The sequence below is a fragment of the Cebidichthys violaceus genome, unplaced genomic scaffold (assembly GCF_023349555.1).
Source record: "Cebidichthys violaceus isolate CVI_PGR_0920_01 unplaced genomic scaffold, fCebVio1.0.p SCAF_99, whole genome shotgun sequence".
Taxonomy (NCBI): domain Eukaryota; kingdom Metazoa; phylum Chordata; class Actinopteri; order Perciformes; family Stichaeidae; genus Cebidichthys; species Cebidichthys violaceus.
Window position 1 is genome coordinate 273,588 of NW_027176985.1, and position 23,459 is coordinate 297,046.

Consider the following 23,459-nt stretch of genomic DNA (forward strand, 5'->3'; position numbering starts at 1 on the left):
CACACAACCTTTCTTTGACTCTTTTCATTTCTCCCCTGATATGTCTTTTGTTCAATACCTGATATGAACCCCTGTAGCTCCTGTTTGGCACAGGCAAAGACACACCCACTGGTTCAACCCTGCTTTATACTACAACAACCTCTTCCCCAATTTCTTCTACTACCCTGTTTGAAATTTGAGTGCAGTCATCCAGCTGCACATCAGCCTCACTTTGACTGTTTTATTAGCAGTTCCTGTGCTTCCAGTTTCTTGCTCCTGACTTGGCTATGCCCCAGCTCTCCAACCTCGTCTCTGGCTCCGTACCTTCAGGCTTACCAGCAGTCCCCCTATGTCCTCGAGCCCCATTACCAAGGCTCAGCTCTGCCTATCCCCAGCCATAACCATTTCAGGTTTTTAGGCTTGGCCCAGTGAGCGCGAGTGCGCGTCACTCCCCTCCCCTAAGCACAGGTGGACTTGTAGGGAACGCTGCCAAATACTTTTGGTTTAGAGGGAGGGAGGGGTGTTGGCTGAGGTTGGTGGGTGTAGCAGTTTTTGTTTTGTTGTGTTTCTTAGATAACCGTTTCATGGAACGGTACCTTTTCACTCCTCCAAATCACTGACACACCTTCAGAGCAAATTTGAGTCTCTAGCTCGCCTGCTCTCACTTTCATAAGTCAGCCAGTGCTGAGACAGCGCTGAGTTTCCTGACAGCGACTGAGTGCGCTAGAGAGGAACTGAAATCAAAACTTCTCTTCTTAAAAGGTCAGTAACATCTTACTGTCTCTTTCGCGCGCTTTCTTTTAGGTTTTTTTTTTCACTTACATGTACTACTATTTCGCATATCCTAAAAAAGTCATAATGAAAGGTTCATATTTTCTGTCTGTTGTGGCGAAAATTTCAAAGCATGCAAGAGCTGACGGCTACCCACTGAGCGCCAGAATCAGACTAAAGGATGGCTGACCTTTTGTAGAATCAGGTTCCCCGTGTACCCACTTTAAGTTGCAAATCGCTCCACGTCTCAAACTTTTTATAATAGCAGTAAAAAAAGAAAGAAAAAAAGGGATAACCAGCTATTCTCTGCGCTGTACAGAAACTTTGCTGCGTGTGTGTGTGTCTTGCAACAGATGTGCGCACAATAAAAGCCTCCCCTTTCACATAACAGCACACTCTGAGGAGGAAGCAAGTGAAAGCATGACAAAGCTGGAACAGATTGAAAGACTGATATCTATTTATTATTTATCTATTTTACTTTTACTTGTTATGACAGCAGCAGCTTGTATAACTGCATGATGAATGAATGATCGTGCACGATGATATATTTCTCAGAATTTCTCCTTGTCCTCCGCACAATTCTGTCATCAAGCTGCCTGAGCGGTTGTAAGTCAACATGAAACCGTGTCACATCTCCTAATTAATTGACATAGCGGAGATAAACTATCTGACATCTGTGAATCCATCTTGAAATTCACTTCTCAGACAACAACATTCACAAGATTCAGCTTCTCACACATGTGGGGGCAGAGGTGTGACAATGAAGATTATTTCACTCTTCCTGTCTGTGACCCCCACCCCCCCAATGAAAGAGCATGAGCAACTGTTGACCTTTAGCAGTATTATTAAAGGGTGATGATGTTCCATACTGGCTGATCTATCAGATAAAAGTATTGTTTGAATCTGAGAAACTATAACTGAATGATTAATAGAATTATCAGAATTTGGTACATGTCAGGCGACCTCCATGTTCCTGTTAGTGAGAATGACATTTATTTGGGACTTTAGTAGTCCATTCTTCTCAGCAGGTGAACCACATACAGGCACACATGATGGATAATTCAATAAAAGAAATGCTTTTTAAAAGCCTACCCTATATAGACCAATGTATAGCTGTGAGGCAACACTGAATGGAGCATTAGAAAAAAAATAGAAAAAACTTTAAAAGGGAGCATGTATAGAACAGACATGCTTCAGCCTGAAACCCTTATACGCCTTCATCATTAATGAAAGAAGCAAAGGCAGAAGCTATAGAGCTCTCTTCCTGTCACAGCGGCGGTTAGGTGGGGATAAGGTCTAGAAGTTACCACCTACTCTCGTCACACACCCTGGCTAAAAACCTGTCTGCCTCTATGTTCCTCCAGGATTGTCTCAACTGAACCTGATCCTGGCAGGTCTTTTGTTACATCGGTATGTTTAACAAACATTACCTGAGGCACATTTCATTCGTGTTTGCACAATCTCACCTGTAGCATACTGTATATGATGAGCCAATATTCAATGTAAAGGCACTGAACTTGAATTTTAACAAAAGAGGATCCTATAGGGTAAATGTGTGCGAGAGAGCAAAAGTACTTGATTGAGAAACCTAAAGAGTCGCGGATGAACGTGTCAAATGATCGAGGACGCAGCTTTATAATTGCAAAACGTTGCAATGTGTTCATTATGAGACTGACAGAGTGACTGAGTCCACACGCCTTCTTCCCACCTGACAGCGTGTGGGCATGCCCGTGTAACAGCATTTACACAGGCATGCACAGTTTCACTTTAACCTCCTTTGACACTGATGTCCTCTCGCCGTAGTTGTCTTCAATCAGTGTTTTCAAACTCTGTTCGGACGGCTAAGACATAATCTTAACTATGCCAACAAAAGATCCAATCAGCTACCCTCAAATAACCCGCTTAAGTTCAGGTTGATGCACGCTTGTGAGTTTGTATGTACACAATGGCCGAGTAGCTGTTTGTGCGTGCGTGTGTGCGTGTCCGCCCTCCTCCGTAGGACCGCGGTCCAGGTTTTGTTGTGTGTGTGTGTGTGTGTGTGTGTGTGTGTGTGTGTGTGTGTGTGTGTGTGTGTGTGTGTGTGTGGAGTTGGGCTGGGTGAGTAAGCCGCCCCTCACAGATGAATAGAGGATGGGAGGAGGCTTGAAGAGGCTGCCGTGGGTGGGAGGCCCGAGCCCTGCCAAAAAAGCTCCTTCTGTGGGATTTGTGTACTTTTGCGTTCCTCACGAAACACAGCGCTTGGCTCAAACGACAAAGCGAGCCAGGGAGGCAGGCACTCGCACTCCCAGAGGTCGGCTCGATCGAACCCACTCTGCTTTTCATGCTATATTCTTTCTTTCCGTTTACAATTTCTCCATTTCCACCATTCTCCTCTTTTTTTCCCTCTCTCTGTCCCTGCTGCTGCTTTTCATCACATTGTACCATTTTTCTTTAATAAAGGGATTTTGTTCACATACCTTAACAGCTACGTCACCTGGGAGCAACATCTTGCCCCAAAACCAGCTCTTTAGCAGTTAGGAGAAACTACATTAAGCCTTTTGTAAAAATGTTAAATATTATTATTGATATGCAGTCAAATTAGTTATTTGCATCAGTATGTAACATTAATTATAAAGTATATTTTTTTATCTCAACTGCTGTACCTCAATACCTTCATGAATTACCTTTAACTTTTCATTTAATATTAATTCATTATAATACTATACCCCTTAAACCAGCATTATCTTTCCTTAATCACAGTGGAGTGTTTTTTGTATTCTCCACCAGGATCAATATCAATATCTGTCACACATTTCTACATCTGAAATGTCAGTCGCGGCCACAATCTGCATTGTGCTTGTGCAATGAAGCATTTCACACACAAATTGTGGGTGTTTCCTGAATGTTACCTAGATAATAGAAAATAGGCCTCTGTAACCACTGGCAACCCACCTAGCCTCAGCCGAGTGACAAGTGCAAAGAGACATCACTTTCAGCTTAGCAGTCTCTAAATTAAAACTCTACTTTGTAGAACAGGTCTGCAGGAAACAGAGTTGAATGTCATTCAGCATTAGGGTGTTGGATGAAGAAAAGAAGACAGGAAGAAAAAAAAAAAAAGAGCATGATTTCATAATGTCTAAAAGAAAGATCTGGGTTGAATAAGTGGGTCCACCCACCTGTGTGTGAGAGGCAGCGAGAGAGAAAGCGGGGCTGGATGGTAGTTTTAGAGACATGAGTGTGTGGGTTAGGCTAGCTGGCCTGCTTATGCTATCTAATCACCGGGAGAGAAAGCAGAGCAGCATGCCTTGATCCACCCACCCACCCCAGACAAACAGCAGTTAGCCTGCTAAGTACTATATGTGGTGCCCTGCAGCTCAGGGCTGTACATGGGGGGAACAGAGAATGAAATGTGACAGACTCGGTAGGTAACAGACATTCAGCACAATTATGTCTCATTCTGTGCTGGGGAGGAAGAGAGATGTGTCAATCTGGAAGCCACTATGGGTCACGACTGCATGTGAGTGTGAGTGTGTGTGTGTGTGTGTGTGTGTGTGTGTGTGTGTGTGTGTGTGTGTGTGTGAGGCATGCTTGGTGTGTGTCACTGGTGAATGTGTTGGCCATACTCCGGCAGGTTTCAGGTATAAAACTAAAGAGAGCTCATTGACTGATTTTAAACCCAAATAGATATATATGTTTTAAGCCAAGGCTGGAAATAAGCAATGGATTCACTCGTGAAACTCAAATATGCACCAGTCAGGTAACACAAGCATGTCAAAGTCGTCTTTGTCTTGGATTATCAGCGGCCCTAATAATATGAATTATGTTGCTGCTGAGTTGATTTCACGGCTTCTCTTTTGTCATGTGGGTCAGACACAGACTAGTTACCTCTGTGATACCTGAGTGGGTGGGATGGGATTGGGTGGGAGTCCAAAAATAGCTGACCTACACATCACACTATTGTATTTTGGTGTATTTTTGAGTGTGCATGTGGTCGAATGTGGTCCGCCACGCTGTGCATGTGTGTGGGTGTGTGTATGTGTGTGTGTGTGGGTGTGTGTGTGTGCCATGACAGGCATCTGTCTCCCCTGCCCTGCAGCCTGACTGGTTTTAATTAGGAGGTGCCAGAGTGCCCGAGGGCTCTCCTGCTGACACACACACATACACATGCGCGCACACACACAAACAGGCATATACACACACACACACACCTCAGGGCAGACAGAGGCTGTCCCGCCAAGGCTGGCCTCCTTCTCGTTATCACCACAAGGAGTTGTCCTCGTTCACCCCACGACCCTCCCAACACGCACACACACACACACACACACACACACACACAAATATTCACACCAAGCAAATCAAACAAACACAATACTGAAATTCTGAAGCGACAACGTGGAAGTGGTGGCTCGGAGGTTTGACAACTAGTAGATTTTGTTTGCAGTTTCGGATCCAAAATAAATTTCCATATCATAAAATTGGCCTTAAACATAAAGAATAATTATATTTATCTCCCACATACATTCAAGCTACCCTCACCCACAGCAGTGAGTTCATTACGGCCACCTGCAAAACAGTCTAACTCCATGCAGCTTTTGTACTTAACCTCCCTTCAAGCTTCCGATACTGATTAGGGTGTTTGAAAAAAAAAAAGACAAAACAGGAGAAAGTTAAAACACAAACGGACAGGTCAGCAGAAAGGAAACGCCCTCACCTCACTCACCAGAGTGGCATGCTCCAAGGTGAGTTCTAATGACCTGACAGATAGGAGTGTGTCTCTGTGATTGAGCGAGGCAGAGCGGTACGGTAGGTTTAACACATGCCTGTCTCCCTTTGTGTTTAAGCAACATTGCGTCTGTGTGTGTGTGTGTGTGTGTGTGTGTGTGTGTGTGTGTGTGTGTGTGTGTCTGTCTGTCTCTGTCCTTGGACTGGAGACAGGGGGTGTAGCCCTGGGAGGCTGCTGCGATGCTCTATCTCTGGACTGTTGGGGGACGATTGCCTCCCTTTCCTGCTTCTCTCCCACACCAAGCCACACCTGGGCTCCGACCCACCAGGGTAAAGGGCCTAAGTCGGGCTGTTTTTGTGCTTATCTGTCGCTACAGTTATTAATTCAGGGAAAGTCTGATAACCATGAACTCTTCTTCCACGTTATTTTGCCAACTACACATTGCCACATGATTTTAAACCAGTCGGGAACTTCTCTCTCAAGCTCCTTTTTTTCCACACAACTACTTCTGCCACTTCTGATGTGTACAAGCTAGTGGAACCATATGAATGCCTTCCAAGAGACTCTGTGTAAAGATGAGCGTAAACACATCGGCATTTTGTGCCATTTCCCGAAAAGAAACAACTTATCCCAATATTTAAGTAGTGAAGGGAGACGTTTCTTTTACTGAAAGACATTCTATGAGAAATAATATTAACAGCATTAAGTGATCAGCACTATAGGGCTAGTACAGGTCTTAATGTTCAAAGAACCAAATGTATTTACTGAAACATGCTCTATGGTATGTGACTGCATTGCTGCTACATTAAAGTCTGAGTTGTTAGTTTTCTGAGAGAAATCTTACCGCTTATGATATGGTACAGCATCAAAGTCACCATGATATCAACTTCATGTAACGATGCTTCACACACCCACCCACCCCCCTGCAAAGTGCCAATCTGGTGCCCTGGTACATGTATCATGCTGGGCGCAGCAGGTGGCAGTAAACAGGTATGTTGAGATGCCAGACAGACAGACAGACAAAACAGATGACTCTTACTCAGCCTCCTTGAGTCCTTTCTTGTTTTGTGACTTTTAGCACTCAGACTGAGTGACGAGACTCACCACATCTTGGTGAAGCCTGACACTCGCGGAGGACAGAGGGCGGAAAGGAACCGTCATTTAGCCTGATGATTACATACTAAAGAAATATAAAACGCCGAAGCACCAACATCATTTTTCTTGTTCATTAGACAATAATATAATTGATATCATGCCTGAATCCTATCCGCCATGCTATACTGTGTGCACATTGCAATTGGGCTGAAACACTTAAGCGCTGCAAAGCAAACAAGTGTATTTTGCATGCCACACGTCTGCCCAAGTTTGCAGAGTTTAGAACAAAGCAGTCCACACAGGTACCACTTACAGTGTGCTGCTATGACGGCAGCGGCGTGTTTAGAATAGATAGCCGATCTTATACGGTGGCAAATGTTGTTTTTCTGGCCGTCTGGCGGGCCTGCTAGCAGTTAGTGGCTAACCCTGTTTATATATACTAGATGCCAATGTGAGCTGGCCTCAGCGCTCACCCTGTACAAAACAGTGTAAACCACCAGGGCATGGGCTGTGGTTTGCTTTAGTCCATGTTTTCCCCAAAGGGAAGTGGGCATAGCAGTCTGATGTACCCTATGATGTCTACTTGTTTGTGGAGGTTAACTGAACACAATTTGACTGCTTTCACAGTCTGATTGTCAGTTATGATTTGGATGATTCGGTTAGAAATATTTTAGTAGATTTGAAGGTCGAGTAACCACTAAGATAACAATCCTGCATGTCCTAGCTTTATGAAGGAGAGGATGCTAGGATTTGTTCTTAATTGTATGTTAGATAATCAAATTTAGTTATCATCTGTACCACTGTTTTGTTTTTAGGTCTGTCGGACAAAACATAGTCCTCCTTAAGTGTAAAATAAACGCAAGCCGCAACCTCCGGTTCTGAAAAATGAAGCCAACAAGGAAGTGCCAAAAACTGTGTTTTTTTTAAATGGCTTCTTGAGGCTCTCTCCAAAATTGAGTCAATGTTTACAGCCTTTTACAAAAAACTGTTTTGGTCTTTATAGCTAATTTCCCCCTTATTGACGACGAGGGGTGAATTATTATTCATCTCACCAGTTAAAATTAGGCATAATTTAGGGAGTGGACGCTTTGAGCGACAGGTGGGTGTCGTCTCAGGTCGCTAACTGCTAGCTGTCTCCTCTACTGCCTCAGCTCCACTGACGATCCGCCTCTTTGCCCATTTTTGGATTAGAGTTAGGCTGTGTCATCACTTCCGAGATGGAAGATCACAGAGACTACTTGCATATTTTATACAGTCTATGCCCAGGCGGTGAAGCCTTCCTGCTGTAAGCAAACTTAATTGAAAAAAATAATAATTCAGCAATACAAAGGGGCGTGGTTTAATGACGTCATACAGGAAAGCTCAATGGCTTTTTCAGATCCTGTGAATGTGCAATGTCATAACATTTGGCCTGTCTGTGGAAGCAAAGGAAACACTTTTTCTCTCTTTCTTGCTGTGTCATAAAACACACAAACACACACACACACACACACACACACACACACACACACACACACACACACACTCACAGACACACACTTTCACACAACCTGAGGAAGTAGTATTGTAAGCCATGCTCTGTGCCGTTGCCATGAACTTGTAACAGTAAAATCTCTGCACATTTTCGTGGCGTTTAATATTTACCCAATCACCTGCTAAACAGGCTCCCTCTTCTAAACTGAACTGGCTTATTTCTACACCTTTCTGCGTAAACGTCCTCCTCCTCCATGTAGAGGTGGTGGTGTGCTCACCAACTGTTACTCTGCTTTGGCGACTTTCTGACTCAAAACAGGAATCTGACGTTGGCTTTCTATTCTCTTCAACCTGGTTTTTGAAACCTTGGTTTAAAAAAAATATAGGTATCTTTTTAGCGTTTGTGGTTCAATTCCGTCTCATATATTGTCTGCTTTTAAGTAATATTTCCCCTCAAAACGAACACCATTGACTGAGTCAGCCACTTTTATAGGGTTCTGACTGCAGGGTGCCACACTCTAAAGTGTGTTAATGTGTTTTCAGTAATTAGTCTGTTGTGACTGAGTGTTTATGGGGGCTACACATACCCAGCGTGCACCTCGTTGTCTTTAACCCTTCACAGTCTGAACACATGCACAGAGGTCTCAAAGAGCCTCTTATATGTTAGTTTGAGTACGGAATTTAGTTTTGGGCGCAACCTTATTTAAGAGGAAAGAGAGAATAGCAGGACTCTATTTTAAACAGGTGTTGAACTGAAACTAACTGGCTTTAAGTTGTAGCTGCCTCTGAGTGACTACTTTTAGTCCTGTGCATCTCTTCATCTCAGCTTGAGACTAACCAAAAGAGGTGCACAAAATAGTTTCCCAACTTTTCTCTCTCTTTCTCCTTTCCTTTTTTTTTAACCCTCCCTCACTCTCCCCAAACAACCCCTTCGAGTTTCTTTGCCCCGGTCCCTTTATACCAAAAATCCACTCTAACACAACTAAAAATTCATTTTGTCTGACCTAAATCAGAGGGTGTCTGCGCCATGGGCTTATTACACAGTGCGCTTAAACTTGTGTTGTGGAGGAGGATGGGGTATTATTATCTTCCAGCTACCCACCCTGCTATAAAAACTAGTGGTGCGACATCTCCACAGCGCAGTGCTGCTGCCCTCCCTCCCTTCCTCTCACTCTCTCGCTCGTCCTACATGAGCCACACACAACAGTGAGCCTGACTCTTTACTCCACACTAGCCACTCTGCTACACAGACAGACCCAAGAATCACACTCTGTTCTCCTCTGTTGCGCTGCTTTAGCTTCTCTTCATTGGATATTCCTCCTTGGGTGTTTTTTTTAAATGTATTTTTGTGAATGGGCATCCGTGGCCGGTGTGGGGAGCTTGTGAATGGACTGACCGCCTGGCTGACTGATTGACAGACTGGCAAAGAGAGAGGCAGCTGTGTTTCAATTAAAAAGGGCAATGCTGAGAGGTCAAGCGAGGAGCAACAGAGCCTCTTAGTAGTCTGGAAATACAAAGACACGTGAGGGGAATCAAGAAACTGAAGGCAAGGTAGGTGATGGGTGTTGAAAGCTGTGGAATGCTGGCGAACGTATCAAGACATGTGTGAATTTATGTGGAAGCCAGAGTTTTGGAGTATGCACATGGGTGTGTGTCTGTGCGTATATGTCCACAATAATTTGTCACATTGTTTCAGAGTCTGCGTGTGTGCGAACAAGCTTGCACTTGTGCATTATGCTACAGTGAGCACACGTGCAGCACTTAGTGTCCCTATTTAAAGAGTGTTGTAGCTCCAGATCATAAAGGTCTGACAAGGTGCAAACAGGTCAATAAAGTCACTTAATGGCTCATGTAATCATTTAGGCTGAAGTGTAAATATTGTGCTGTAAAATTCTGTAAATAGCATGAGCGTTTATAGCATCGCAGCACGTCTTGGAAATGTCAAACATAGTAGTTTAAGTGAGCTTAAGTATGTGTTCTGCCTCCAACAGTAATTATACATTGCACTTTTAGATATTCCCTATCTATACGACATTCTCCTTTAAATCCAAAATAAATACTCAGGTAATTCATAAAGATAGAGGGGATGTTTGTGAGTGGGGACAAAATAAAAACATGTTATGGATTTGAGGCTGAGCTGTAAATTACTGTTTACAACAGACTTGTTGTTTGCCAGCTTATAGACCTCTTACCTCATGTAGTTGCAAAATGCCATGACCAGTATCACCATTAGAATTGTTAACCAGTTTTTGATTGTCAATCATGTATTAAGATTTGTTTGTATTACTTACCAAATGCTGTATTGAAATTATGAGCACAGCACTTGTTAAAAATGGATACAATTCATTGTAAGAGGGAAATAAAATACACGAAATGAAGCCGTATGTAAAAAATGTGTATTGAGGGTTCTTCATTTTGCATTGTGTCAGATACTGTAATATTTACTCAGTCACTTTAAAAGAGTACCTTAAGTTAGACACCTACTTAGCAGGCTCACAAAAGTCTTTCACAAACACAAAATAATTAATTATCAATCAATGTCATATCAATTACAAGTTTGCTTAATCATATATTTTAGCCCTGATAATATCTCATTAGCTGCAGTTAGTTTTTAACCTGCACCGGCCTGTGTTTAATAAAGGCATATTACTTTTTTTATTCACTTTTGTTTTTTATTTCAACAAGTTATGGTAATTCCTGTAAAAATTCTAAAGTAAGAACAATTCAAATGAAGGATACACGGCTTGATTATAAAGCTGCAATAATATCCTTGATTTAGAAAAAATATTTTTGATTTTATATTGTACCATTCTCAAAGACAACTTAATTTTGGGGGTCTTCATTCAAACTGAAACGTAGAGAATCTGTCCTTCAGATAGCAAAAAGTCTAGAAGCAACATTCTTAATCACTGAACCGATATTCAGCAGCGAACCATAAACTTTGTTTACTTTGGGGGGAGATAGATAATGGTGTGTAGCTGAGGGCCCCCCTGAAGGCTTGAGAGATGACATTCAGTGCAAACAGGCTCTTTAAGGAGCAGAGCGAGTTAAATTGGCCTCCAGATATTTCATTTTATCACAATCATAATACATGCAAAGTTAGTATTAATTAAACCCACAAATTGTTAATTATTTGCTGAAGTAATAACAGTGAAATTTTTTTCTAATAATGCATTTATTGGTACACCTGTTGACACATTTTATAAGAATGAACGAATTCTTTAAATAAGAATCTCTCTTATTTAAAGTGAGGTTTATGGTGACACTTATTAGAAATGTATTGAACGCGCAGGCAATTTTTTTTTAACCAAAATGTTAATATCTAATAAAAAGTAATTCTGTTCTTACATTAACAATATGTATGACAGCACAATCATTTCCTACAATATTTGTTTTATAACAGTGTAAATGTGGGATAAATGTGCATCAAACTCTGTGTAAACTTCCCATAAATAAGTTTCAAGCAATCCTCAACTTTTAAGCAAAACTTGTGCAGTTAAATGCTCAAATTTGGCCCATGACATTTCATCATTATTGAGAAGATAAAAACACAACCCGGTTTGTGTAACTGGCATCATCTGCTCAAGTTGACAGCAATTAAGAATTTCAAATCTCCCCCTATGCAGCCTATAGGCTCCAGACAATTGTCATTTAAAACTCCAACCAAGTAGGTGTCTCCTGGAGAAACAGGTGCACTGTTGTACTGGTGATAATGGACTAGCTTACACAGTAGGTCAAATCAATGTCTTCTACTAATAAGGGGTGGATTTGGGCTGTCAATACTATAAATTATTGTCTGTGCAATTGTCCGTCTGTGACTGTTGTTCAGCAGGTGTTTTTGCTATGGGCGGTTGGTGACAGGGGTAAACTTTTGGCTGCTGGTGATTTAGCATGTGGGTCAGGTGGATGCACTGGTCTGACAGGGATAAACTAGGCCTGGGTGTTGTAGCTTACAGGCCAAATGAGTGTCTGCCCGTGACAAGGGTTGAGATGGACATTAGCTGCTGATTTGTGGCCTGAGCGGTCAGGGCTGGGGACAAGTTAGCCGCCCTACTCGAGCCATAATGATGATACAGCTGCAACAGGGACAGAGAGAGGAGGAGAAGGAGAGGAGGAAGAGGAGAATGATTAGGAGGTGGTGGTGGTGGTGGTGGTGGTGGTGGTCAGATCCCGGAAAGCAGATGAAGTTCTTGGGACAAAGACGACGCTGAATGGAGGTGACACATAATTTGGGGTGGGAGTGCTGAGTTGAAAGTGTTAGTGACTAAGTGAGGCATGAGAGGAGACGTGGCCGGTACAGGCAGGCGGAAAGAGAGAGACAGACAGAAAGGCAGGACTGTCCATTAGAGGTCAGTTTATTAATTGAGCTGATACTGAGGTATGAATAGTTTTCACGCATGGAACTGAAATTCCTGTTAAGTAAATGAATTCTGTGATGCATGCGCGATAAACAAAGATGGGTGCTACAGCTGACAATTGCAACAAAGTATGATTTGGACTTTTTATTTATTCAGAAACCGTGTCACCTAATGATGTCAGGTTGTTATAGGCGGACAATCATTAACTGAGCGAGTTTTTATCAGAAAGAAAAAGTGAGGTTGTCCTTCCTTGACTTTACTGGAAGGGTAAGATGGATGAGGAGCCAAATGACTTAAACAGTAATTATCAGAGCCCTTTCACAAGGCATCCCCACCCTGGCTGCTCTGTTGAACGGGGTGGGGTGGGTTTGGGGGGGGGGGGGGGGGTAAAGGGTTAAGGCTGTTTGGCTGATGAAATGTCGCTCCAGGACCTTGTGGTGGGAAAGCTGTGCCCTCCTCCCCTCCCTGTCTATGTGGCACATCCTCCTTAGATCCTCTCCACATTGTAATTAGGGGCCGGCCGCTAAGAGCTAGCGCGAGCTAGTGGCAGGCAAACAGTGGGAACGGAGGGGAGTGGTGCTCACTGGGGCACCAGGCGAACAAACAGCAACAGCAGCACGTGTCTCATAGTTCCAGGAGTGGGTGGGATGGGTCGAGAGCAAACGAATGACAGCGGCTTCGCCTAGCCCTCCCAGTCAGACTCTTTTTCTCTCCCTCTTATCCCCTCAGTGTTGTTCCAAGCTCTGCACTATTGTTTGCCTTGGCAGGCTGTTACAGGGAGGGGCCCCTCGGCTGGTGTTTGTGCAACCTGTTAGGGAACTTTTAGGGCCATCTGATCTCTCCCCTACTCTCTCACTGGCGATTCTCTCACCTTCTACCCAGGCTATAACTTTTATGTATGTTGTGGGGTGAAACATAATAGAAAAAGGATATCGCTCTGTCTTTCTGGAGGCAACATTAATCTGCACAACAGATCAGTGAACAACGTTGTATAATGCGGTGTGCGTTACCTGAGCTTACAGCACAGGATTTGCACAACACTGTGGGGTTTGTATGAAACTTTATACGGATAGAATCCCTATTTCTGTTCATCATTCATTATTTCTATTTCAAATATATAATTTCATCAGCTGGCAACTTTTCTCTGCTGCTCTTTTGTTCCAGTGTTCCCATCGGAATAGTTTGCGGTAGCTCTATGCAGTAGGTCTGTGGTCCTATATCCTATACCACCACCTCCTCTATAGACATTTTAATTATGACCGCACTGTATCAATGGCATGGACATAGCAACAGTTACCTAGCAACAAGATGGACAAGAATAAACTACATGTAAGATTGGTATCCAAGTTGTATACCTGCAGGTGAACGAAGGGATTTTCTGGCTTTTTTTTTTTCCCCTCTCTGGTGTGATCCCCTGCAGCACAAAAGCAAGTGTGTGTGTGTGTGTGTGTGTGTGTGTGTGTGTGTGTGTGTGTGTGTGTGCGTGCTTCAGCCCTGGCCCATTTAGAGCCAGTCAACAATGCAGCTGTGGTGAGCGAGCCCGCTTCAAAGTGTTTATCTACACATGCCTCCAGTGACCACCAAGTGTGGAGTCTAAGTTTAAGCTCTATTCATAGATGTGAATGAATGAGCACCCTGCCAGTGGAAGTTTTATCACCGTAGCTGTAAACAACAGCACAGTGAATCAACAGGTAGGAACTCAGGCAGCTGTGGAATGAAGGTTTCAAAGAAAAGTGTACAGAGATTTTGCGAGCGCATCGAAAACAATATCGAGCTCTTACTCACAGAGACGTAAATCAAATGCGAGCGGAGAGGATAGACTGCAAAAGTAAGCATTTTGACAGGATACAGTATCTAGAGTACAATCTGACCTCTTTCGTCGTTCTCTTCACTTCTCACCACATCCCAATCGCACGCGGCATTGTTCAAATGAAGGTATCGGCTCGCTTTGTGCTCCTATCTGGTAGAGACAGACAAGAGGGATGAACGCCACACACTTTATCACAGAAACTCTCACGCACTTATCGTCAAGTGTCAAACAGAAGCAGCAGCAAAAATGTTACTGCGAAAAAAGTCGACTCTTGTTTAATGTGTCACCAAGATGATGGGTTTCCCTAGCTCACACAGTCGAAACACGTCCGTCCCAGAAATCGTGATAGCACATTCAAGAATAAATATTACAAGATGTGATGTTTGCTGAAAATGAGACATGCTGTATTTACCGCTTGTTGCCTTTGCTGCACAGATGGCACACAAACAAGCAAGCCCACAGTATATTTTAATAAAGCGAGACTGTCACTCATTGTTGTTAACAATATCAGCTTCTCTCAGGAGCCTCCATCTATTCAAGTATCAACACTTTCAAAATTTCCTTCATCTAATGAATGGATGCTGCTTGTCATCAGTGACAACGAGATGTGGATAACTTGACACTCCTATTGCACTCTTTAAATCAACGCTTTAGAATAATTAACTGCTTCATTATCTGCTTCAACATGCCCTCGTCACTGTCCCGTCGGCACTTCCTCCTCAAGAGAATCACTGCTGTAAAATCAAGTGTCGCTTCATCCATGTGATAACAAAATCTTTATGATACTGACTCGTCTATGTGGATTGTTATTGTGAAAATGACTGTGACCAATCATCACCTGGCAACAGGAAATCAAAGAGGACATGTTTAAATGAATCACTGTATAGCATTCTCCAGGTATTCTCAGACAAAAAACACTCAATCAGCTGCACAATAAGACATTTGTTTTACTTAAATTGTTTATTATTCAAACAGACAGTACCCTTGTTCATTTTTTATATTTATTTTATATTTTATATTTATTCAGGAATATCTCACTTAGGTCAAAGTGTCTTTTACAAGACAGACCTGAGAACAAATTGTACAACATGAACAAATATTTAAAAGCTTGATCGTATATTATCTATATTAATGTTATTTTATATCTATACCGTTGTGGGGTTTTTTTGGGTGTGCAAAATTGCTTTTTTTCTGTAAATCATGGAAATGTGTCAAAAATATTTTTGTGCGTGTGGCAGACTGAATATTCTTTTATCCAGACAGACTATAAAAAGTCTTGAAGGATTCTGGAAATACCTTCAAAACTGTTGTTGTTAAATGACCTTCCAGGCTTTTGACAGATTGCCAGGGATTAACAATATTACATGAGACGCACAACACGAAAGACAAGACTATTAGTAATATTAAAATAGTGAGGATTAATGGAGGCTTTGAGAGCAACATGTGGGTCCCACAGAATGATGTCTTTCTCAGTGTGACCTTCTTATTTAACTGTCACTAAACTGTTCATTGTTATTGCCTTCTATCTAGATAACAACAGAGAGGAGAATGGTTCATCACAGAGAGGAGGACCTGATCGGGATCCCCTTCCCAAATCACAGCAGTGATGTCCTCTGCAGCCTCAATGAGCAGCGGCGTGACGGGCTGCTCTGCGATGTCATCCTCATCGTCCGTGACCAGGAGTACCGCACCCACCGCTCAGTTCTGGCCGCCTGCAGTCAGTACTTCAAGAAGCTCTTCACAGTGGCCACCGCTGACGGCGGGGATCATCATCACGCGGCGGCCGTGTATGAAATCGACTTTGTGGCCCCGGAGCCCCTCACAGCCATCCTGGAGTTTGCCTACACATCCACTCTGACCGTGACGGCGTCCAACGTCAAAGAGATCCTGAACGCAGCTCAGATGCTGGAGATCCCATGCATCATCAATGTTTGCCTGGAGATCATGGACAGCGGGGGCGGAGGCGGCGGAGGAGGCGGAGGACGGAGAGCGGAGGAGGGAGAGGAGGAAGAGGAGGATGCAGAGGAAGACGAGGAGGAGGAGGAAGAAGAGGAGGACGAGGAGGAGGACGAGGGGTCGAGGAAGGACGAGCAGGAGGACGAGGAGGACAATGTCAGCGAGAGGTCGCTGCAGTCGTCGGAGAGCAGGGGGGAGCAGACGCCCCCGGGGACGGAGGACTCGCCACCTCCCAGCACCTCCAAGTACCACCAGCAGTTTGAGCTGCACAGAGAGTCGTCACAGTCCCAGTCTCCAGACACCATGAGAGGGAAACAGGTACATCACTGGATATTTTATTTCTGCTACTTATCTTGTATTTTCATGGGAAAAAAATAGTACTTTAGAATTCTAAAGTTCTAAAAGGCTGATGATGTTGTCTTGTGTTGCAGGAGAGTATGGAGAGTCGGGCTTTGAAGGATTTCTCCATCGAGTCTCTCCTCCAGGAGGGTCTCTACCCTCGTATGTCAACACTGGACAGAAGGGCCAACTTCTCTCCTCTCCTGCCAGGCTTCTACCCCTCCATGTGGGCCGCCGAGTTCCCAACCTTCCCCAAGCAGCTGTTAAACCCCAGCCACCACCAGCATCCCCACGCGGGGGCTCCACAGCACACCAGGCTCCCCCACGCCTTCCCCATCTCTGCTCCGCTCGACGCCTCAAGGCCCCTCGATCTGGCAGCGAAAAGAGGGATCATAAAAGAAGAGATGAAAGAGGAAATCCCGCTCAGTCTGCTCCACGGCGACTTCCTGAAGGAGTTCGTCAGCTCGGGCCTAGGCAGCACCATGAACACTGGGTCAGTGCCATCAGAAGGTCACACTCTGGGTCCGATAAAGGATGAGGCCGACTTCCGGTCGTACCTGAGCTTCCTGAGCTCCGCGTCCCACCTGGGGGCGCTGTTCCCTCCCTGGCAGCTGGAGGAGGAGAGGAAGATGAAGCCGAAAGCGTCGCAGCAGTGTCCAATCTGCAACAAGGTCATCCAAGGAGCTGGGAAACTGCCGCGACACATGAGGACGCATACAGGGGAGAAACCGTACATGTGCACGATCTGTGAAGTTCGATTCACCAGGTATGTGAAGCAGCACTTCTCAGCAGATCATCATCAATAGTTCTCTTTAAGTGTTCCACATTAATAGGCCGCACAGAGATCTTCTTGAGATCTTCCGGTTCCTGTGTGTTTTAACTTCAAAGCACCGGGTTATGTAAATCCACAGGGTTAACGGAAAAAGTACCCCATTCTCTTTTCACCAAGTCTGAATATCAAAGAGCTCAAAGTGGAAAGCCCCCTCAGCTGGTTTCTTTGTATCAGTGATATGTCACTCACCAACATCCTCCTGCTTTGGCATATTTTCCACCATTAATGTTGTCAGTGGAGTCAAATCCTCTTTACCATTTTTAAATGTGCAAAAGAAGATCTAGAAGGACAAAGAAAAGCAATTTTGTAATTTACATGCTAACCTTTCCCTCCACAACACACTGTACAAAAACATGTTGTTTTGTTCTTTTCTCAGACAAGACAAACTCAAGATCCACATGAGGAAGCACACCGGTGAGCGCCCCTACATCTGCCTCCACTGCAACTCCAAGTTTGTCCACAACTACGACCTGAAGAACCACCTGCGTATCCACACGGGCGTCCGCCCGTACCAGTGCGAGCACTGCTACAAAAGTTTCACACGATCCGACCACCTGCATCGACACATCAAGAGGCAGAGCTGCCGCATCTCCCGCCCCCGGCGAGGAAGAAAACCAGCAGCTTGGCGGTCCACGGCCACCAGCAACTTCCTGTGCCCACCTACTGCTGCCACCAACCGGTTTGAGGAGAACGGGTTAGGCCCCGCGTACCAGGGGGTCAAGAGTCACGGACTTGGGGAGATGCTCGGCAACAGGGGTCTGGGTTTTAAGAGTGGGGACGGCAGGGAGGGGAAGCGCGTCGCAGAGGGGGAGAAGGCAGCGGCAGGGAGGCAGAGGGGAGTGTTTGCCTTCGCCCTGGCTGGAGAAGAAGTGCTTACCCACTCTCCTTTTTATGCTGCGACCTCTGACCCCTGGACCATGAGACTGGAGCGTGCTCCACCCATCCCTGAGCCGGCCAAATGAACTGTGGTCCGTGGAAGAAAAAAACTAAAAGACAAGAAACAAAGTCTCTTGAATCTCTGCGTCCGTTCTGCTCCAGGAAGCTAAAGCCCCGTTTTCAAAAAGTGAAAGTGAGATCAGTGAACCTTTTGAAGGCGGCTGAGTCGCAGTAGTAAAACAGACTCCTTGGGTTGGCTTTTTTTTTATGGCCAGACACAGTCTAATTAAGTCATTTCAAAGATGTCACGTTAATAATTGTTTACAAATATTTTGATAGCATTTAAGAGGAGGCAAACACTTTGACACTGCTGATGAGGAAAACATATCGGAATGCTCTTATATATGCAGGACCTATTGCAATTGTTACAATGCTGAATTAGTGACTATGATGAATGTAAAATAAAAGATTACATGTACAAAAATAGTCAAACATGTATTGTAGTTATTATAACATGTCAGTCTCGTAATGAAAAGGGAAGTGAAGTAGAGATAAATTAATAAAATACAATTTAAATAAATCTATAAAAAATAAGCCTTCATCTAAACAAATCACAGTGAGTTTTATTTTGAATAGTTGTGTTTTAAGTGTTAAAAAAAGGACCAGTGCTTTAAAAAAGAAAAAAAAAACATTAAAAAGGGTTTATTAGAGCAGGGCGTAGTCTGACACATGTCCTGTAAGTATGTTTGATCCTGACATTGTTATTTAATGATATTCCAAAACAAAGGGAACCCACTTGAAGTCTAATAAATCAGGACATTTGATAATGTGTTATTAGCCTTTCACTGCCTTGTTCTGATTTAAGCTCCTCGTCTGCACTATTGTACATAGACACAAACCTTTTGGCCATGGTGTTGTTAATTACGGTTGCGTTGCTGATGTAAAAAAAAAAATATATATATATATATATTGATCTTAAAAGGCATCCATCCAAAGATGTGTACTTTGATATTTCACAGACTTGAATACGACTTTGTTTTAATGTTTATGAATATGTGTCTTCAGAGGATGTATATTTCGGACTAATCAACTGTCGCTTTAGCTATACAGTAAGCTTGTGTTTTCTCTGCTGCAACAAATCAAGAGGGCTTCAGCCCCGTTTTTCATATATTGTTCATCTCTGATTTGTGTATAAAGAAGTTAAAAAATGATTTGAATTGAAATGGGAAAGTATTTTCTTGCTATTTATGCATATTTAAATGAATGAGCCTTGGCTATATTTTGCAAATCTGTTTTATAAAGACACTAAATGTTGAACTTCGCTCTTCTTTGGGAGTTATTTTATTTGTGAAATTACCAAGTTGTGTGTGTGTGAATGTTTGTAAGTATTGTTCTATCTTTGTGAGGACCAATTACAGATTTGAACTCGACAGCGATGACATTTTTGGAGAGACGGGACATTTTGGTCGGTTGTTACTTCTTTAAGGCTTTGCTCGAGGTGAAGTCTTGGCTTTAGGGTTTGGGGTTAAGGTCAGGTATTTAGTTGTGATGGTTAGTTTACAGACGAAGAGAATCCATTGTCAGTGAGGATCGTGACAAGGGGATTAAATCTATTATATCTATATAATAAGATGACATATCAACAGTTTGCAACTACTCCATACTTTAGTTTGGGTAAATAACCCAACAGTAATTAAGTCCTGATTCTAATTGTTGACCAAATGGTTTTCTCCCCATGCTTATTGAGTAATGTCAACCCAGTACTGAGTCAGTGCAAATGAAAACAAACTGGGTCAAATTTAACACAATGATTTGTTTAATTTTGAAAAAAGTTTGCTAGTTCTGTAAAATGATTTAAATCAACTGGTAAGTAATACTATTTGTTTTATTTTCATGGAACATATTTAGCATGGACCAATGCCACACACCACAGCATTTACACCTCTGGATGGGTCTTTAAAATATGCAAAACTCAACAAGGAAATACATACAAAACAGCCCAAAACACAAACAGAGATACAATAAATAAAATAAAACCCTGCACTACATTAATTCATAACTACATGAATGATCCTTCTTTAAAAGCTGTGTCAAAATAATGAATCATTATGGATGAATATTAGCAAATTAAATCAACATATTTAGCTTCTAAACAACATATCAGTGGTGGGATCTTATTGACCTAAATCCTAAATTATCCTACATTTGAATTGCTTGATTACATATCATCTTATGAGGCAAGACTGTAGGAGACGCTAATGAACAAGAAGTTACACAACAACTTAAATGTTTAAAAAAGTGAAGTCAAGCTGGTACACTACCTGCCACTGTGCTGTATTAGTTCACACCCACACAAATAAGACCACAGAAGGAGCTCGCGCATCAGCTGGAGGTTAAGAGGAAGGTATTATTATTTATTTACTGTAATGTTAGGTCGCACAACAGCTGATACCCCTGCTGAGATCAACTCTGCATTTGTGCCACTAAGAGTATCTATGAAATTTGTCCTGAATACTAATGGTAACACGTGGAGAGTGCTGATAAAATGTCCAAGGATGAGGCACGGACCAATGGACACATAGTCAACTCAATCATCCAATCCACTCCCTCTGTGTCAATGCGCAGCAAGTCAAAAGCAATGAGTTACAAAAGTCACTGTTAGAAGGTGAGCATTAGACGTTCAATGTTAACATGTGAATGCTACAACAGTATATACTGTATGTATGACTGACTACAGCAACAGTTATCTTCAAGAAGATCTGATTAAGTTATTGAATGATCAAGTTTAAGGAAGTTAAAACCAAAGTAAATCGTAAGGGCAACACATACCTCATTTGTCAATGAGAGGTGTATTTATGGATTAATAAATAATTTAATATTAATGATGATTATGCTGCTGAGACTCAGGCTTTGATATCTTTGATATTTTTAGCTGTATTGATCAAGACTTTATAGTCAGATCAGTCCGGTTTTGTTATTGACTGAGAGTTTATTGTTTGTCTTCTGAATGCATGGTCACCAGAAAAGTAAGTTGGAGAGCGTTTTTTACCCCAACGTTTTGTTACAACACTCTAGTTTTCATGACTTAAAAGTGCTAATTTCACTGACTGAGCTTCTTCATACTGAGCTCCTCTGTTTCTCTGCCCTGACCTCTAGTGGAAAACAAGTGGTACTGTAACTGACCCTGTTTATATTTCCTCATATCCAAAATGACATGTTCATCTGAATATACACGGTGTGACCAATAACAAACAGACAAAACGTGAAGTGACACTGATTATAAGATCCAATGCACATTAAAAACTACTGCTGCTGACTTTTCACCATTTTAAATGGTTTTCCACCCAGCGGCTCATTAAAGTAAGAACACCTCACGGACTGTTTGAAACATGCTTTCCATTCTGATGCGGCTTTTTCCCTCTGGGGGGCGCTAAAGATTTAAGTTTAACTTGTGGCAAGAATGAATTTGACTTTAGATTTCAAAGGTAATTCATATTTCACGAGTTGCATTAAAATAACCACAAAAATATGTATTGCAGTGGAAGATTCTTTCTTTTCTTGTTTTTAAATTCTGGTGAAATTCTATAAAGATCAATTGAGGACATAACATAAAGGGCCTGTGGTGAAAGCTTTTTTTAAGACACATACAGAACAAACCACATCCTTTCATGTGGGCAGAGACAGTCTGCAGCAGCTGCTTCCTGTTGGTTTGACTTATTTCTTTGCACAGGTTTTATTGATGTGATGAAGGGCTGCCTTGATAAACTTGTGCACCTACATTATGGACTGACTCAGGAAATGTGACAGGAAGCAATAGCCTAAAGGAAAGTATTTTTCAAATGACTGCAAACTCATTAAGTAGAATATCTTTCAGCAATAACTTGTTAGGATGTTAGATGAGATATTTCAAATGATATTTCACCTGAAGCCATATTTGAAACGACTTTTAGGCAATTCTCTGTCATTTAATCAGTGCCCCATCACTTAACCTTAAACATAGAATATTGTAATTCCTTTAATAAGCCACTGACAGGGAAATTCAAAAGCTCTGAGCAGGTGGTGCTCAGAAGATATTTTGGGAAAAGTTAATTTAAGAATCTGTTGTTAGTTTCTGTTCCTCTTTGACTGTCTATAACTTTTATTGTCATTATCTGTTGAGTTCTGTTCGATTAAAAATATTTTAACAAAAGCTTTATTGCATATTGTTGAAGAAAACTGCACAGGGCATTAGGCTAGCTAATGCTCTGTGCAGTCTTTTTGTAAACAAACAAAAGTTATGTGCACGTTCACTGCTACTCACCAGAACTGAGTGTATTCTTGGAGTCTTCCTTCCTCATACACTGCAACAGTTGCAAAAAAACATTTTGGACATTTTAAATCCTCCGGTTTGCAGCCATGATTACTAGCTTGCAGTCTTTTTCTTAACTTCATTTGATGGCGCATTACTGTGTTTCTCGGTTACTGCCACCTGTAGTTCAGGTGTGGTCGTGCACGAGACACACATTGGGGAATCATATTTAATTAAACTGCTCAACAAGGCTTCTTGAGATAATAATAAAAAAAAGTTACTTTCAAGCAAATATGGTATTCTTAAAAAAATGCAAAAGAAAACCTACTGTAGTGACAAATCTATTGAAAATGATTGTTTACGGTGTTAGAATGAAACTTCATACTCAATTAATATAAAAAGAATGAATAGAAGGACCCTGAAATGTTTGACATAAATAATATAAATCAATATTAATACAGAATAATATTAAGATAACTGTAAAAAAAATCACGTCTTACTTGACCTTATTTGTCTTTGTCTAATTTGTGAACTAAGTTGCTTCACCTTGCTGTGATTAAAAATGGGATTCAGTGAGCCGACACCTGACCACAAATAATATATAACGGCCTTTCTGTCTCTGGTGGGCTCAGTCGTCAGCTATAGATCACAGTAAGAGTGTGAGTCATAGACAGACAGTTAGATGTGGAAAATTTACACCCACAAGATAAAGTGTAAAATGTGTGTGTGTGTGTGTGTGTGTGTGTGTGTGACTTCCTGAACCTCAACCCTCCTGAGGTGTGACTTCCTGACCTATTAACCTGCAGTCCTGTCTGGGTTCCTCTTAGTCACCACACTGATGACCCTCTAAGGCCCATGTTGGTACACATAACGGTCCTTTTTGGGTCTGGTTGTGTGTGTGTGTGTGTGTGTGTGTGTGTGTGTGTGTGTGTGTGTGTGTGTGTGTGCATTATGCTTGCACGCACAAAGTGTTTCTGATG

The 23,459-nt window shown here is 42.4% G+C and overlaps 1 protein-coding gene across 2 annotated transcripts; it reads left to right on the forward strand.

Moving 5' to 3' along the window:
- Window positions 1-663: 663 nt before the first annotated feature.
- On the forward strand, window positions 664-19,489 carry LOC137868165 (zinc finger and BTB domain-containing protein 7C). Of its 2 annotated transcripts, none has more exons than XM_068704749.1 (4): window positions 664-741; window positions 15,719-16,462; window positions 16,576-17,249; window positions 17,692-19,489. In XM_068704749.1, the coding sequence occupies exons 2-4, from the start codon at window positions 15,737-15,739 to the stop codon at window positions 18,275-18,277; spliced, it is 1,986 nt and encodes a 661-aa protein (XP_068560850.1). In that variant the 5' UTR covers window positions 664-741; window positions 15,719-15,736; the 3' UTR covers window positions 18,278-19,489. The 2 variants fall into 2 exon arrangements, with proteins under 2 accessions (XP_068560850.1, XP_068560849.1); XM_068704748.1 differs by lacking the exon at window positions 664-741 and adding an exon at window positions 9,183-9,571.
- The last annotated feature ends 3,970 nt before the right edge of the window (window positions 19,490-23,459 follow it).